We start from the raw sequence: 17,940 nt of genomic DNA, 5'->3' as shown, positions 1-17,940 counted from the left end.
CAAAAATAACTACAGAAAACAACAAAGACACCTTTAATGTTTATTCTTAAGCATTTTGAAAAAAAACTTTTTTTCACACACACCCACCAATTGCGTAACATTCAAAAAGTGCAAATCAAACGCCGCACATGTAAACTCACTTTTCTGTACATTTTCCCATTTCTTGTTAAAGTTAAAATTAGCCAATCACATGACAGCAAGTCAAAACATGTAATCGTTTTATCATGTAGACACAGGTCAAGACTACCTTCTGAAGTTCAAGTCAAGCGTCAGAATACCCTCTAGCAGATCGTTACGTGGAGAAACAAGTGTGCTGATCCACACTGGTGTTCACTGTTCACAGACACAAACTACACCTTTCTTGGCTGCTGTTTCAAAAGCACATTGTGCGCAGTCGGTCCTGCGTGCAGCACAACATTGTTCAATATTTAGTATTTACTGTTATTTGCTGTTAGCTATTAATGCGATGGTGTTGTGTTTATTATGCCGCTCTCTTCTTTTTTGCTTGTTTTCTCTTTTTTCCTTTTTTTTCTCTCAACGGTTAATTGAGGAGATTTATATATTTTTAAGTGTCCTTTCTCACTGTCCCTCTTCCCCTCTGGTTTTCTTTTCCTTCATTCTTCTTTCTCCCTTTCCTATCCCCCAGCCATGTCTGTCCCATCTGTGAGAACTGAAAAAAAAAGCATCAAAATAGGAAACAAAGGTGATTTAAGGCAGGCTAATTTCAGAAACTGCATATATGCTGGGAATTTCCCACACAACCATCCCTGATATTTACAGAGAATGGTCCAAAAAAAGAGAAAATGTCCAGTGAGCAGGAGTAAAACTGCCTCGTCGATGTCAGAGGTCAAAGGAGAACCAAGAGCAATTTGCATGATGCTGTCACATTAATATGAACAAAACAAAGTATCAGTAAGATGTACCTATTTAAGTGTCTGTTGACTGCAATAAAGTCTCAGTGCAACCAAGGCTTTAAATGAAAATGAAAAAGTCTACAGCCTCCCCATGTGGTCATTTTATGAAATGGCACCAGACAAGCAGGAAACACTGCACTTACTCTATAAGTGTATTTACCAAACCCATGCTAGTTTTTCAAGCTGACTTGGTTATATTGAGCTATTTTTCAGAACATGTATGTAAAAAGAAGCCAGTTATGTTAAAATGTTATTCTTTCGGATGTGCAGAATGCATAGACTGTACCAACTAGCAATAAAATAAACAAAGGCATCACATGTAATCCACCGGGCATGGGCTCTTTTTCCAGGAAGCAGCTCAAAGACTGTTCAACATTTTCCAAACACCAGGAAAATGTTCCAAGTTTTGCAAACTCATACGCTGATTTGGATCAGATTAAAACAAACTAAAAGACTCCAAGACTTCTGCAGTGATCAGTGACTACCAGTCAAAGTTCATGTTACATTTTATCATTCAAATGTTAATGAAACCAGTGTTACTGTAAATACAGCAAATTAGGCATAGGATAGAAACAGAGGAGATCTGTCACATAATTGATACACACATTTGTGCTGTGTATGGGGCACACAGATGAGACAACAGTGAGTTCTGGGTGTTTTAACATGTTGTATAGTTTCTACAAGTACAAACAACTTGTGTATGGTGCACATCATTAAAAAGTGTATTCTAATTATCTGAACTAAAGTAATAAAAAGTGCATTTAACTTTAAGTAGAGTAGTTTTACTTCAGTATGCTACATTATTGCCTCTTTTCAGCTTAATTGTTAACACTGTTGTTGAAACCGTGCTGTAGTAAATAATGTCTTTATATCTATGTGTCTCTATCACCCTAACATGGACCTTATATAGAACTTTTATATTCTAGCTAAGCACCCAAAGTACCGTATACAACATGCCCCATTTACCCATTCTTGGGTAGCATCCATACAGTTTAGAATAACCAGGGATTGAACCACTAACCTTGAAACTAGTCGTTAACCGGCGCTACCTCCTGAGCTACAGCCACCCGACATCACAAGAGAAACTGAGCTGATAATGTTAACTTGAAAATGACAAACCTTAAGCAACCGTTACTTTTTCTGAAATGTGGGTTGTAGAGAGATGATCAGAACCGAGTTATAAAAACAAGAAAAAGTGCATATGTCTACATTAGCATAATGTTAGCCTTGCATTTGAATTCGCATTTTTCTTCTTTTCAATACTGTTATTGGATGTACTAGTTTTCCAATATACCATGGTTTACACTTCATTAATTCAAAACAAACCTGACATAATTGTTCATGGCAATACACCCCATTCATTTATTGCTGTAGGATAAATCAGCTATTATCCTTCTTAAGTAGGTAAATAAGTACTTTGAACATGATTGAAACGCAGGCAGAATTTCCCACTTCTTGATTTCTGGGGGGTCAAGTCTACAGATTTTACAGCATGCAAACATTAGTAACATTAAAACCACTTACGGGGGGTAAGAAAACCATTAATCTTCTCATTTCGTTGCAGTTTTCTGCTGAGAAACCTTAGGTTCTGGGTCATGTGTGTGATACTTTGACACATTACCTTGGTGTCTGTCCACGCACAGAAGGACAATGCATCTGCTTATCAAATACACCAAACTTTAACTGAGATAATCTCTTGTTACAGAAATTTTGTCTGGCAATATCTTCAGTGGCATGTCGTTTAAAGTACCTATGCATGGAAACAGCTTGTCAGTGCAAGAGTGTGTGAAACTCTGTAAGTGTGAGCCAGTATCAGGATCAAAGAATGACAGCTTTCCTCTGTTCCAGTCCAGATGAACTCTGATCCTCTGCAGCTTCTTTTTTACTCGGAGAGCAGACGGTGGGGCTCCCAGTATGCGTGTGCTGTATTTACCATTATAGAACTCGATTTGCCAGAATCCTGATTTTACCCGCTCCCTTTTCTGAATGGATTCGGCTGCCACTCCAACAAACCAGGCTGTGTTGTCTCCCACTTCAACATCCCAGCTGTGGGTCCCTGAGTTAAAGCCCTCCCAGCCATGGACAGAACGATGATAATCAGTCCTCTCTGGGTTTTCGGGAAGCTTCTGTCGCTCTCCGTGACTTACACTTGTCAAATCTTCAGAGAGGATAAATTCTGGGTTGGCAGTGTTTGGATCCAGAATCACAGGAAAGTAGGAGACCATTTTCTTCATTTTGTTCCAGATGTTGAAGGTCAGGTTGCCCAGGTGTTTAGCCACATCTATCAGAGCTCCTGTGGCCAGCTCTGGATCATCCAGTAGGGGCTGCTGTTGGACTAACTTCACTGCATCGTTGTAGTTCTGCAGGAATGAGACGTCTTCGGCTTTCAGCTCCTCCTCCGTGGCTCTAATCGTTTCTGAAAGAGCTGCTATCTCTCTGATCAGACTTTCAATCTTCTCCTGTATTGTCTTAAACTTCTGCTCCTCTTCCTCCCTCAGTGCAGTGATCCTGGCCTCCTCTTCCTCTTGTAGAAACTGGTGCATCCTCTTAAAATGCTCTTTAATCTGTCTCTCTGTGTGGCAAGCCTGGACCTTAATGTGTTCTGCTGTTTTATCACACTTTTCTTTAATTTGTTCAAATACTTTCAGTTTCTCATGTAAAGGCTTCAAGGATTTCTGGAGCCCCTTTTTTTGCTCCTGTGCAAATTCTTGGATGGGTCTAAACCTGTGGTTGGTATGCATTTTTGAGTCTCTGCAGATAAGACACACCAGCAGCTGATGGTCCAGACAAAAGAGTTTGAATTTTTCTGAGTGCAGGCAACAGAGAGCCTCTGACTCCACAGAAACCCTCTGATCTCTCTCCATTTGAAATGCCTTACACGCCTTTGCTAATGCCAGGTTTCGAGGTGGGTCACTCCTCGATGATTTCCTTTTACAAAGAGGGCACTCATGTACTGTTTTATCACCCCACCATGTCTGCAGACAGCTTTTACAGAAGCTGTGGCTACAGGAGAGGACAACAGGATCTTTAAAAATATCCAAGCAGACAGTACAGGAGAGGTCCTCCTCAGACTGGAAAGCCATTATCTCACTGAAGCTGAAAACACGGCAGGCAGAAAGTACAATGCGACAGCAGTCATTCGTGGCTAATCTCACTCCTCCAGAAAGTTCCCGGAAGATCCCAGTCTCTTGTTTTTCCTTCTTAGAATCACAGATGGGATAGCAATTTAAAGTTGCAGTACTCACAGTATTTGCTGCTGTTGCTTTCCCCCCTCAGGAAGTCGTGTGTCTGATCTGAATGAGATAATCGTTCTCTCCCTCTCAGGGCGTGTCTCTTTCTCCCTACTGGATGAGCAACAACCGTTTCCAGGTATTTCTTAGGTGACGTTTTTCCAGGTAATGTGTGTCAGACATTAAGCCACTATGTCAGGGCACAGCACCTTAAATATAGTTTCTGTATTAGACAAGACCAACAAAAGAAGCTCCTCCCCTTTTTGGTAACAACTAAAATAGAAGTAGGTTAGGCACTTATTTCTGCTGCATTCAGGTAAGGTATGAAATGTAGCACCAACTTATAGTTTTATGCAATTCCAGGGACATTTGAAGAGAAAGACAAAGTATTTTTAAATGATAATAGGAGAATTCTGCAAACATGCTGTAGAAGTATAACTGCCAAAAAAAGAAGAGAAAATGAGCTGAGGCCTGTGCTTTGAAGCAGGATTCCTTGTTAGTCTTAACCCTGGCTTTTCTGTACTATGATGGTGGTTCACTTCTTACCATTGTAGAACACCACTGTAACTTGTGCTGTTGCTCTGGACCAGATTAGGTTTCACATTAGAGGTCAGCAGATATGAAATCACTGCGTATTTACCAATCAATTCTCCAGAAAATAGTGTCACCCTTCCTGAAGTTCCTTCAGACTTTTGTGGGGAGGGTAAGAGGGTTTAAAATTTTTGCATTTCCCTGATAGGTATCAGTAATGAAGATAGATTCTTAAATCAAGGAATAAATTTGCATCTATTTTTTTTTGTTGGCAGCAAACAATTTTACAACAGTTTTATTTTTCTGTAAACATTAGTCTAATAGGCTATATGATCCTAAAACAGGACACATATGCTGTATTTCCTGGCCTCATATCAAATTTGCAAACAGATTAAGCCTATGTTTGAATTCAGTTACATATTTACTGTCAAACCTTAAACTGCAATGAGTCTGCAGCTGAGAGAATAAAACATGCTAGTTTAAGACTAGCTCCTCTTCTAGCGCTCTGCTTCACTGGGTTTATGATTCGTGGAGTACTACCAGACTCCATGCTGTGTATTTTACTTGTACCAGTTATGAAGGATAAAGCTGCAAAAGTGAGCTGTCTGGATAATTATAGGCCGATTGCACTAGCCAGTATTTTATCTAATGTGCTAGAAAGAATCTTGTTTGACAGAGATAGTGTGTTCATCTCTTCCCTGGATAATCAGTTTGTCTCCAAAAGCACTGCACTGGGATGTGCATATATGCACTCAAAGAATAGGGCAAAAAATTAATCTGTCCTCATGTGTTTCATTGATGCCTCCAAAGCTTTTGATCGAGCGAACCACAGAAAACTTCTTGATAAATTGAAGCAACGGGGAGTTCCTCGATACATTGTGAGGATTCTGTCTTGCTGGTACACTCATTAGAAGATGCAGGTTAAATGGGGAATTTGGTGTTAGCAATGGTGTCAGACAGGGTGGGATTTTATCTCCAATTTTATTTAATTTATATGTTGATGATTTGTCCATACAGCTGAGAATGATGAATGATGATGATGACATATACAGACAATGTTGTAAGCTCTATGTGCAGGCAAATATTATTGCACGCAAATTCAGCTTTTGTTCACTTCCAGTTAAAGTGGCTTTGTTTAAAGCATATTGCACACTGCTATATACTTCCCCCTTGTGGTCATCCTACAAACAATGTAGCATGCAGAACCCGCATGCAGCAACTTCACACCTGATCAGATTTGCACACTGTTAGACCTCTGCTTTACCACCACATATTTCAAATACAACGAGGGTTTCTACAGACAAAAAACATGGCTGTGCCATGGGCTCCCCTATGTCACCTGTTGTAGCCAACCTTTACATGGAAGAAGTGGAAAGAAAGGCTCTTAGCTCTTTTAAAGGGGGAGCACCCAGCCACTGGTACAGATATGTAGACAACACCTGGGTCAAAATCAAGACACAAGAAGTGGAATCCTTCACTGCGCACATTAACGCCGTGGATAAAAACATCAAGTTCACCAGGAAAGACACAAAGGACAACTGTTTGCCTTTCCTGGACTGCGCTGTGCACATTGAAGAGAACGGCAAACTCAACATCGAAGTTTACCGGAAGCCCACACACACGGACCAGTACCTCCGCTTTGACTCCCATCACCCTCTGGAACACAAACTTGGAGTAATTAGGACCCTACACCACCGGGCAGAACATGTTCCCTCTAAGCCTGAAGGTAAAAAGAAGGAACACACACGTGTAAAGGAAGCACTCAAAACGTGCGGCTATCCTAAATGGGCATTTATAAAGTCAGCAAAGATGCACAGAAAAGAAGATCAGACACCAGCGAGGGAGGATAAGAAAGACAGACACAACAACATTGTCATCCCTCATGTAGCCGGTGTATCAGGCTACATAAAACTCAGGAGAGTTTTCTCCAAGCACGACATCCCAGTGCATTTCAAACCCAGCAACACACTCAGACAGAAACGGGTTCATCCCAAAGACAAAACTCCTAAACACAAACTTAACAATATAGTGTATGCTGTACAGTGTAGCGAGGAATGCCCAGACCTCTACATTGGAGAGACCAAACAGCCACTTCACAAGCGCATGGCACAACACAGAAGAGCCACCTCCACAGGACAAGACTCGGCTGTCCATCTACATCAAAAAGACAAAGGTCACTCTTTTGAGGATGCCAATGTTCACATTTTGGACAGAGAGGACAGATGGTTTGAAAGAGGAGTGAAAGAAGCCATTTATGTCCATTGTGAGCGACCATCTTTGAACAGAGGCGGGGGTTTACGACACCAACTGTCTGCCATCTCTAATCCAGTTTTGGGATCCCTTCCCAAACGCCTTAACACTCACTCACATCCTGGGCCATCTGACCTCAGGAAATCACATGATAGGGTGGGGATAGGTTTCACAATGAGCTCACCCGAAATTGTGACCCACACCTGTTTTCACACCTTGGCTCATGTGATTAGGTAGAGGATCATCAGGGGGTCCTTTTGTCCCTCTTTTGGGGGTAGCCCCACGGGGTTTAAATCTGGGACTCTCCGCCATTTGACCTTAGAACTGAAGAAGCTTCTCGGATGAGAGGTGAAACGTCTTCAAGCAACTTAAAGAAGTCCAGACTCTTTTCTTTCCAAGCTCCTTAGACTACGATGACCTGGATGACTGAGAACCTTCACAGACACGCAGAACCTGCATGTTGCATATAATGATGCAATGAGAATCCTTCGTAGGATACCTAGAGGCGGTAGTGCCAGTCAGATGTTTGTAGCTGTGGGTGTTTGGATTTTTAAAGCACGTTTAAGAAATCTGATGTTCACTTTTAGGGAACAACTGGATGGCTCTAGTAACAGTATAATTTTAGCACTCACAGATCCGGCGGTGAGTGGTTCCAGTTACTCATCTAGTCTGAGGAAGCACTGGCTGAAGTGTTTGTGTATTTATTGATTTCTTCTAAGTAATTGTGTATTTTATGTATATTATGGTTTTATATTTTTACAAATATTTAATATTTTTTTATTAAGGTTTATATGTTGTGTTTTGTCTTGTTTCTTTTTCTTTTTTTTTTGGACTATGGACATAAAGTCTGTCAATAAAAATTGAATTGGAAAAACTAGAAATTGAAACTGTCAGCAGCAGTGGTGTGACAGAAGAGGGTGCTAGAGACAGGATTAGATGATCTGCTGTGAGGATCCCTAAAAAGAGCAGTCCAAAAAAGAAGAAGTAATCTCTTCGCCCGAATTTTACTTCACCTTCTTGGATATTCTGTTTGGATATTTTATCACTGGAATGCACAGATTCTTCAAAAGTTGAATAAAAGATAAGCGTATGAATGGAAAACTATTGGTTGATAAAAAAAATAAAAAAATAAAACACAATGAAGCTCCTTAAAACAGGTACAGATATTTATTTACAGTTAAACTTGCTACCATTGCTTTAGCGAAGAAGCTTGTGTTGCTTATAATGATATAACATGAGATATAAGAAATGTTCCTGCCACAACCACAAGTCTGGTTTGTCTTCAGACTGCTATTCATGACAATATTTATGTAAGTGTGTAACATCAGCCCCACCACATACACACACTTGTCAAGACATACAGTATGCATGAGAGATTATAAGAAACACACACCATAGAATAAATACATAAATGGAAATTACAGAACACAGAACCGTAGAGGGTGCAAACTCATAAGCTAATGCTACATACTTAGTGCATAGCATTGGCTGAGTGGTGTTGTGGTGGAGCCTGACATACACCCCACCACAACACCACGCTGACCTGGATAAGTGGAAGAAAATGGATGGATGGACAATTGTAAAGCTACTTGAACCACAAAGTGTTTAAAACATCAGCAGACTAATACATGATCAGTATATTCAGTATTAGCCAACACTGATTTTTGTGGTGAAATGAGACGCCATCCCTTTATTGTATCAAATGAATATTGAGCCACTGTAAAACTAACACAAACAAATATTGAAAACATTTTATAATGAAAAATCCTTTGATTTTACAACAAAAACAAAACAAAAGCATTTGCTATAGCCCAACTTTTTGTTTTAAAAATTGCCAATGCTACCAGACATGCACGTTGCAATTTAGCTGCTATCTAAAATGCTAGTGGACCAGAAGGCATGCATACCAAAATCCAAATAAGCTAGTCGCTTACATTAACCTACATTAGATACAACATTACTGAAAGAAATATATTTACATGATGTGAATTTTATTGTGAAATGTCCATTATAGTAATTGACATCATATTCAACTCAGACTTTTTTTCTTTCCCAGCCTAACATACCATACAAAATGATCTGACCTATTCAAACTCAGTACAAAATCTTAAGCATGTGTCGTTTAAGTAACATTAGCATGCTTTCAATATTAGCTTCATCAGAAGTCAAGAACAAAGAAAAGATCTTTGAATAAATAAAATGACCTATAGTATTTGATAATCCCATCATTTTCATTGATTAAGCAGTTTTACTGTTGCAGAAACCTTCAGCGGAAGTATTTTTAGCTGGTGTTCTTTCTTATTGATGAAGTATGGAAACAGCTTCTCCGTGAAAGTGTGTATGAAGGTGTGTATGTGTGTGTCAGTATCGAGATCAGAGAATGACAGCTTTCCTTCGTCCCAGTTCAGATGAACTCTGATCCGCTGGAACTCCTTCAGTGGGTGAATAAAGGTGTGTTGTGATGGGGAGCATGCTGCATATTTATCTTCAATTAGCCCCATTATCCGCCAAAGTCCAGATTTTATTTCACTTTTTCTTTGTACAGACTCTGCTGCTACACCCAAGACCCAGCCTGTAGAGTCTCTAACCTCAACATCCCAGCTGTGGGTGCCTGAGTCAAAGCCCTCAGAGCCCAGGACAATGCAATAGCAGCCAAACCTCTCCGGATTGTCAGGAAGCTGATGCCCCTCTACAGATCTTACGGCAGTCAGATCTTCTGATAGGATGAGCTCTGGATGAGCTGTGTTTGGATCCAGAATCACAGGAAAGTAGGAGACTATCGCCTTCATCTCATTCCAGATGTTGTAGGTTAGGTTGCCCAGGTGTTTGGCCATATCTATCAGAGCTCCTGTGGCCAGCTCTGGATCATCCAACAGAGGGCACTGCTGGATTAATTCCACTGCAGCTTTGTAGTTCTGCAGGAACGAGACATCTTCAGCTCTCAGCTCCTCTTCCGTGGCTCTGATTATTTCTGAAAGAGCGGCTATCTCTCTGCTCAGACCTTCAATCTTCCCCTTCATCATTTGACTCTTCTGCTCCTCTTCCTCTTTTAAAGCAGTGATTCTGGCCTCCTCTTCATCTTGTAGAAACTGATGCAACTTCTTAAACTCCTCCTTAATCTGTTTCTCTGCCTGCTGGGCCTGGACCCTAATGTGTTCTGCTGCTTCATCAAACTTTTCTTTAACTTCTTCAAACACTTTCAGTTTCTCCTGTAAAGGTTTCAAGGATTCCTTGAGATCCTTTCTGTGATCTTCTGCAGCTTCATTAACGGGTCTGAAGCTGTGGCCGAGATGTATTTTTGAATCTCGACAGACGAGGCACGCTGGCTGCTGATGATTCAAACAGAAGACTCTCAGTTTCTCATGGTGCAGACTGCAAACAGTTTCAGAGAATGCAGAAGCATTTTGATCTTTCTTTTGTAAGAAGGCCTCACACAGGTTCTTTAAGGCTGAACTAACCGGTGGCTCACCCAGCAAAGGTCTTTCCTTACAAACCGGACACTCTTTTATGGGTTTGTCTCTCCACCAGGTCTCCACACAGGTTTTACAGAAGCTGTGGCTGCATGCCAGGACGACAGGAATATCAAAGATGTCGTGGCAGACAGGACAGGACAGGTCCTTCTCTGGATTATAAGCCATTCTCTCGTTCTCAGTTGAAAGTAAAAAGCTACAGCGCAGAGCATGAAAGGAGGAAGTTCAACTTCACTTTCTCTTTGCTTGTTTTTCTTCAGTCAAAGGCAGGTTGAAATGCAGGATTACGATGCTGTGTTACGTTTACTTCTGCTGTGAAGAATTATTTCCCCTTTCCTCTCAATTGGAGCCTCTCTTCCAGTGAACAATAGCTGAGAGAAATACATTTCCTGTGTTTTTTGGTCCTGTGGTTAGAGGTGGAGCTTCGCCCACCCATCAGTGGGTTTCACTTAAAGGAGCCTGTCACACTGCTTGGAGACTGCCACATAATGTAAGCAAATATGTCATGGTAGAGTAATAGGATGAGCTCTGTCTTGCGAATTCAAACCTGATTCCTTTACCTTGTCATTACCATGTTTAGTCTTGTTTTTCCATGACAATCCTTTTAAAGGCTACCAAAGTACAATGACTTCTTCTGCTATTATGAATACATAACTGTTTTTGTTTTTTTGTTTTTTGTTTTTTAATGAAAGCTTTTAATGAACAATGTTAAATAGAGGTGGAACAAACTGTGGCTCATGAAAGAGGCCAAGATGTAGGAAATTAAGGTAAAAGTGCAAGAAAAGCAAATGTCAAAGTCAAGTAAAGAAAAAAACAAAGGAGTCCAGCAGGAATTATAAATATCTCAGTGTGAACTTACACAGAGCAGTAAAAATACAAATATACAAATCCATTTGATTAAATTTACTTATCAAATTCAGGATTGTGGGAAAAGAGGCAGGGTATGCTCTGGCTTGGTTGTAATCACAGGGCCAACACAAAGAGGCAGATAATCACTCACAGTCACATTCACATGGCTAATTTAGAATGAATTTCTTAGGGAGGAAGGAAGTAAGCCAGAGTACCCAATAAAAATCCATGCAGCCAGAGGGAGAACCACACATGATTGGTGCAAACCACCGACAAGTCTCCAAACGAAATGACCCAAGAACACATTTGAACCTGCCCTCTAACTGACGTATTACAGCAAAAAAAGATTTGGTAAGTGCTCCTTTAGGTTAGTAGGAAAAAACCTGGACAAGTTTAAGGAGAGGAGATTATTTGGGTTGCAGTTAATACTTTGTTGGCGTTAGTGCACCTTGGTCATCATTGAGCAGGTGTCTGAAACAGGAAATGAGTGCTGGTCTTTCTGTCATGGTCCATGGTCCATTTTGATATAGTTTCTTTTTGCGTCTTGTTTTGAGTTTACCACCACTGCTGGGTGGAAAAATGCATTTAACCCATTCACACAGTGAGGCAGTGGGCAGCCACCAATGCAGCGCCTGGGGAGCAGTGTGTAGGGACGGTACGTTGCTCATGGGTGCCTCAGGGTAGGCGTTCAGTGGATTCGAACCCCTGACCTTCTCCCAGTTTTTACCAAAACATCATCAGGATTGAGGTTGCTTGCTTTGTTGCAGCTGTTATCAGCTGCAATCTCTTCTGATCGGGTGTCTAAATAGGAGCACAAAAGCAAACCAGTCCGACAACATTTTTTTGTGCTCGGTTAAACCACAACTTGGAAACAATAAGTGGCGCCAGGGCGGGAACACTGACAGTTAATATCCACCCTGATGTGTGTGGACTCATACCCAGGCCTGTGAACAACTGTTCATTCTTTATTTTGTTTATTAGTTTTCCACCATTAGCTCAGTCTGAGCCTCTCCAGATCTCCTTCTCCCCGCCACACACTCCAGCGTTTCGAAGGATTCCCCAAGTCAGCTGATGTATTCTGCAGAGCGTGTCCTCAGTCTGCTCCACTTGGACATGCCCAAAACATCTAGGAGGCGTGCAGGCTAGTCGAGTACCCAAAACCAACTCTGCTCAGAGGCAGTCCTGAAAGGATGAGCACCTCACCCTATCACAACAAGACACCTGCCTCATTTTTTTCTGTTCTTACATACCTAACTTTTTTTTTTTTTACTTAGAGGTTTTCTAACTTGTCCTTGTGTACTTAAAGTATTACGTTTATACCAAAAGAAAAACTGAATGCAGCCTTTGTCAGAATAGATTTATAAATGGAATGAACCAAAGTGAAAGAAACACTACAGTAACAAAGTTAAAAATCAAAATAGTTATATAAATTGAATGAGGAAACACATATTAGGCATAGTTTAATAAATGTAGTTAAAAAGACACAACAAGCACAGTAAATGTCAGGTGCAAGTATCAGTCACAGTACAGATGATTCTCTAGACTGTTGTTGAGCTGACGCATCACCTACTTCTTGTATGTGTAGCTTTGCATGATTCAGTTAAAAATAATCCATATTTATTTTGTGCTAAGCCTCGGTGCTGCTCTGTTCATCCCCTGTCTGAATCAACTTATTTCAACTTCTCTTCTGATTGGCTGTACCTTGCAAATGGAAGGTTTGAGCATATTAGGAGTATCATCTCTGATTAATGTCATGTTGATGAAAGGGTAGAAAGTGTTTAGGTCGTAAACATTCTTTGTACATGACCTGAAGTCTTTATTTAAAACCATATATGACGGCTTAGATCCTTTAATTCTAATGATTAAAACTCCCTACAGCTGATGGTTAAACTGAAGAAGCTGCTTCTATAAGGAGCATATCTGGCAGGAAAAGGCATCACTGGAGACTCACAACTGCTGCATGGAGTCAGTGTCACACCCACTGTGTTTTGACTTCTAGTAAACCCTTTAATTTCCTTTTACATTTGTTGGCTGGTACGTGGGTTAGGAAAAAGTGTATATGAGTCACTGATAGAGTATTAAAGGTGCAGTATTGATGTAAAGCTGCAGGTATAGACTCAGCTCAACGGAGACGGGGCTTTGGAAAGCAGTGCTGTAAAGACGGAGACTGAACCTGTTAGAACAGGTTTCCTGTCTTCGTTCCTCACACTAATGTGAGGGATCTCAGTGGGGAGGATTTTGAGAAGAGCTTACTGATTTGTTAAAATACGTCAGCAGCAGCAGCAAAAAAAAAAAAAACTCCAAAATGTTTAATGTTGTTTAAAAAGGTCCTCAAATAAGAAAAACAAATGCAATAGAAAAATTAAAATCAAAAGATACATTTCGACTAAAAATAAAAATAAACACAGAAAAAAATCATCTGATTTAATCAAACACTAATTTAAAAACAGGTTAAAATGTATTCATGTATTTTGGAGTCTGAACAAGATTTTCTTTTACTTATTTCAGGTTAATCTTTCATACTTGATTTCATTAATTATTTTATGTATTTATGTCCATCCTTTTAGTTTCTCCATAAAGGTGAATACACCTGTTGTATAAACTCTATCAAACATTTATATTGTCCCGTGGGGGAAAAACATGGGTTATTTGCAGAAAATATGAACTTTGTAGTGTTTCATGAAGGCCTCAGCCGATTGGGAAAGCTGCCCAGAGTGGGTTTATTCAGCCTCACCTCTGGTGCAGGTGCCCACCTCTCAATTTTAAATACATGTAGACATTGAGGGTTCTCAGGAGGGGCCGTGCTGAGGCCAGCTGCTATCTGACAGAGGGTCATTGGTACCATGCCCCTTGTATGGGGTCTTCATAACCCCATTCTCTGTGCGCCATTTGGGGCAGGGTGCGGGAGAAGGAGCTGGCCGTCTGGTTGGGGTCTGGGCTGTTGGGCCTTCCTGCTGCTGCAGGACTGGGGGCAGTCTGCTTGTGTCCACCCCAGAGTAAATGGAACCATTTCCTGGGTCTGGGGGTGGATTGCTCTTCTGGGGGTCCCTGGACCTTGGGGTACAGAGTATTTTTGGGGAGTATGGTTCAAGGTTCAAGGTTCAAGGTTCTTTATTTGTCACATGCATAGTTATACAAGTATAACACACAGTGAAATGTAGCCTGACACACTCCTCGACATGTGTAGAGGAAAAACATTATATATATATATATATATATATATATATATATATATATATATATATATATATATATATATATATATATGTAGTATATACATTGGGTGAATGTGCAGCAGTAGCAGCAAGCAGGTGAATTCTGCACATTAATTTTAAAATGTGAATAGACATCTGACTATTTTACAGGATAGACAATATAAACATGTTTAAAATTAAAGGAATTGAAATGTACATTGTGCCTTGGTTTAGTGTCTGGAAGAGTCCTGTCTCAGTCAATTATAGATGATGTGAGAGGGCGGGTGTGTGTGTTTAGGGCACGGATGGCTTGGGGATAGAAGCTCCTCTTGAGTCTCTCTGTCCTTGCCCGGAAGATGCGGAACCTTCTACCAGATTGCAGAAGTTGGAACAGTTTGTTGCCAGGATGGGACGGGTCCTTCAGTATCTGCGCTGCTCTAGTCCGGCATCTCCTGGTGTAGGTGTCCTGAAGCGGGGGGCGAGCAATCCTGCAGCAGCGTTCTGCTGTATGGATCACTCTCTGGAGAGCTTTTTGGTCCTTCACACAGCTGTTCCCAAACCACGATGTCATGTTCTGTGTGAGGATGCTCTCCACAGCGCCTGTATAGAAAATCCTGAGGATCTTTGGAGAGACCCTGAACTTCCTCAGTTGTCGTAGGTGATACAGGCGCTGCCTAGCCTTTTTGGTCTGGACCTGAATGTGGGCAGCCCATGTCAGGTCTGAGGAGATGTGGACACCAAGATACTTGAAGGACTGCACCCTCTCCACTGGAGCTCCATTGATGATAATGGGCTTGTAGTCTCTGTGCTGACCCCTTCTGAAGTCCACCACCAGCTCCTTGGTCTTGCCGACGTTCAGCTGGAGGTGGTTGTCCTGGCACCACGATGCCAGATTCTTCACTTCATCCATGCAGGCCGTCTCATCGTTGTTGGAGATGGCACCCAACACCACTGTGTCGTCAGCAAACTTCACAATGGTGTTGGAGCCATGGGTGGCCACACAGTCTGAAGTGTAGAGGGAGTAGAGCAGTGGCGAGAGGACACATCCCTGAGGTGCTCCTGTGTTGATGGTGATGCTGTTGGAGAAGCACCTGCCCACCCTCACCACCTGAGTTCTGCCAGTGAGGAAGTCCAACACCCATGCACACAGACGGCTGTTAAGTCCCAGATCCCTCAGCTTTGTGAACAGTCTGCAGGGCACTATTGTGTTAAACGCTGAACTGTAATCAACAAACAGCATTCGCACATAGTTACCCTGTTTCTTGTCCACATGGCTGAGAGTGGTGTGTAGGACGTGGGCGATGGCATCCTCTGTGGATCTGTTGGATCTGTAGGCGAACTGCAGCGGGTCTGTGGTGTCTGGGATGGAGGAGGAGATGATGTTCTTCAGCAGCCTCTCAAACACCTTCATTACTACCGAGGTCAGTGCAACTGGCCGGTAATCGTTCAGGGATGAGGGTTTGCTGCAGAGGTGGGACCAAGTCATTGTTTTGCAAGTCTCAAGTAAGTCTCAAGTCTTTATCCTCAAGTCTCAAGTCAAGTCTCAAGTAATGTCAGGCAAGTCAGAGTCGAGTCTCAAGTCACTGGTGTAAAAGTCCGAGTCAAGTCACAAGTCTGAAACTTTGAATTTCAAGTCCTTTCGAGTCTTTAAAAAAAAATAATGAAAAAATAATGTTGCAGTTATATGCTAAATGTAAATATTAGACCATGTAATTTTAAAATCTGTGTTTTTCTCAACACATGACAAAATAGTGAACTTAGAAAATATACACAAATTGTGAAATTGCACCTCTTTAAAATGCAGCTCAATTAAACCTAGCTCCAAGAATAATTTTCACCGACAGTTCTGAGATAAGCTGCATGTTATTCTTGGATGCGGTTGTAGGACCGGCTTTAAAATCGCATGACAAAAATATCATATACATTAAAAAAACTGTATCACCAACGTAGCCTGGACAACATTTGCTAGTTAGATGAAGTCAGCTATCTCATCGTAGCATATTTATATGCATATTTATAATCATACGGTTCTTGGAGTGAGTGCATACACTCATGAAGTTTAGTAACTTCAGGTCACTGCAACAAGCCCAGGTACAGTTTACCGCCGGATGGATACAGGACCTTGAAATGCACCGTGTAGAACGAAAGACCATCGTACGTATCATAAGTTTACCAGTCTCACAAATCGTCATCATAAATACACATTCCTTAACCGTTTATTAATAGGACCTTTGAGCTCAACGGTAATTAATTAGTAGTGGAAATAATTTCTGGTAGCATCACAGAAATGTAGCAGTGACAATAATATTGTATGCTGTAATCGTACTGGGCAATTAGTGATACAAAAAACCTGTTTTATCCTGTGAATAAAAGTATATGTTTTTGTCAATGTACCATAATAACAGAAGCGAAACACAATATTGTATCAGGACTATTCACTATTTATGCACAATAAACAAAGGAGCATAGCGCGACAATTTCTGTTCAGCGCCAGACTTGCTTGTAACCTATATCACCAATTATGTTATGAAAATGACGTATTAACTACTAAAAAACACTGACCTTCGTGTAAATGCTTGGAGCAGACTAACCTGTGAGCTGGAGTGTTCTGGGACGTTATATTTGATCTTTGAATGGCTGCGATCCAGGCCATCCGTCGCGTCTTTGTTACTTCGGAAACATGGCTTGAACAATTTCTCTTCAACGACATAATCCGATAACAACCGATCTCTTTACCCGTCGGCTTCCCGTGGCTGTCATGCGACCGGCTATTGCAGTTAATAATACAACGGCTTCTTGACATTTTTGTGTTTCTTTTTATCGCTGTATAACTGATTTTAATTGAAAGCCTGCGTGCGCTAGTACCGCTTGCCACGAGTTCCCAGAATCCTTTGCGGTTCTACCCGTGAATGACGTCACATTTTCAATCTCTATATAATATGCATGTTAAATTTTATATTTGGGGTAAAATATCAAGTCTTTTCAAGTAAACCGGTTCAAGTCCAATTCAAGTCCCAAGTCATTGGTGTAAAAGTCCAAGTCAAGTCACAAGTCTTAGAACATTTTTTCAAGTCAAGTCTAAAGTCATAAAATTAATGACTCGAGTCTGACTCGAGTCCAAGTCATGTGACTCGAGTCCACACCTCTGGTTTGCTGTTCTTGGGCACAGGGATGATGGTGGTATGAGTGTGTGTGCAGTGTTTAGTTCTGTGTGCCTCCATGTTGGATGAGTATAACTGAGCCTAACATGGTTCCCAGTTAAATACCTTCTTCAGGAACAAAAGGCAGTACACAGCTGTTTCACACTCCCTTGCTTCCTCCCAGAGTCCTCAAAGAGACAAAGGTTTCTTTCTGTGGAGCTGTCTGCTTCACCCAACGTCCTTACTAGACCCCACCATTTATCTTACTGTATGAGTGTGAGATATGTTAAAATCCAGTGGCATCAAGGCATTATACGATAAAATAATGTGATTAATACATAAGTAAAAGAAATTCCTATACA

At 41.1% G+C, this 17,940-nt stretch overlaps 2 protein-coding genes and 1 pseudogene across 2 annotated transcripts; 1 reads left to right on the top strand and 2 right to left on the bottom strand.

The window, feature by feature from the left end:
* Positions 1-33: 33 nt before the first annotated feature.
* LOC147330981 (zinc-binding protein A33-like) lies at positions 34-4,176 on the bottom strand. Its single transcript, XM_086293000.1, has one exon. It carries the CDS (start codon positions 3,995-3,997, stop codon positions 2,594-2,596), a length of 1,404 nt encoding a protein of 467 aa, XP_086149126.1. The 5' UTR covers positions 3,998-4,176; the 3' UTR covers positions 34-2,593.
* A 1,819-nt stretch (positions 4,177-5,995) lies between these two features.
* On the top strand, positions 5,996-7,158 carry LOC147330980 (uncharacterized; annotated as a pseudogene).
* Positions 7,159-8,073: 915 nt separating this feature from the next.
* Positions 8,074-10,820, bottom strand: LOC147330979 (nuclear factor 7, ovary-like). Its single transcript, XM_086292992.1, has one exon. It carries the CDS (start codon positions 10,561-10,563, stop codon positions 9,157-9,159), a length of 1,407 nt encoding a protein of 468 aa, XP_086149118.1. The 5' UTR covers positions 10,564-10,820; the 3' UTR covers positions 8,074-9,156.
* Positions 10,821-17,940: the final 7,120 nt, after the last annotated feature.

This window comes from Aulonocara sp. 'chitande type north' Nkhata Bay, linkage group LG5, assembly GCF_057382095.1.
Source record: "Aulonocara sp. 'chitande type north' Nkhata Bay isolate Kocher_YH1m ecotype deep benthic linkage group LG5, A_spYH_male_GT1.1, whole genome shotgun sequence".
Taxonomy (NCBI): domain Eukaryota; kingdom Metazoa; phylum Chordata; class Actinopteri; order Cichliformes; family Cichlidae; genus Aulonocara; species Aulonocara sp. 'chitande type north' Nkhata Bay.
This window is presented reverse-complemented; position numbering and strand designations above follow the sequence as displayed.

Excerpts from the sequence above, each read along its gene's own strand:
- LOC147330981 (XM_086293000.1), bottom strand. The coding sequence starts at position 3,997 with ATGGCTTTCCAGTCTGAGGAGGACCTCTCCTGTACTGTCTGCTTGGAT.
- LOC147330979 (XM_086292992.1), bottom strand. The coding sequence starts at position 10,563 with ATGGCTTATAATCCAGAGAAGGACCTGTCCTGTCCTGTCTGCCACGAC.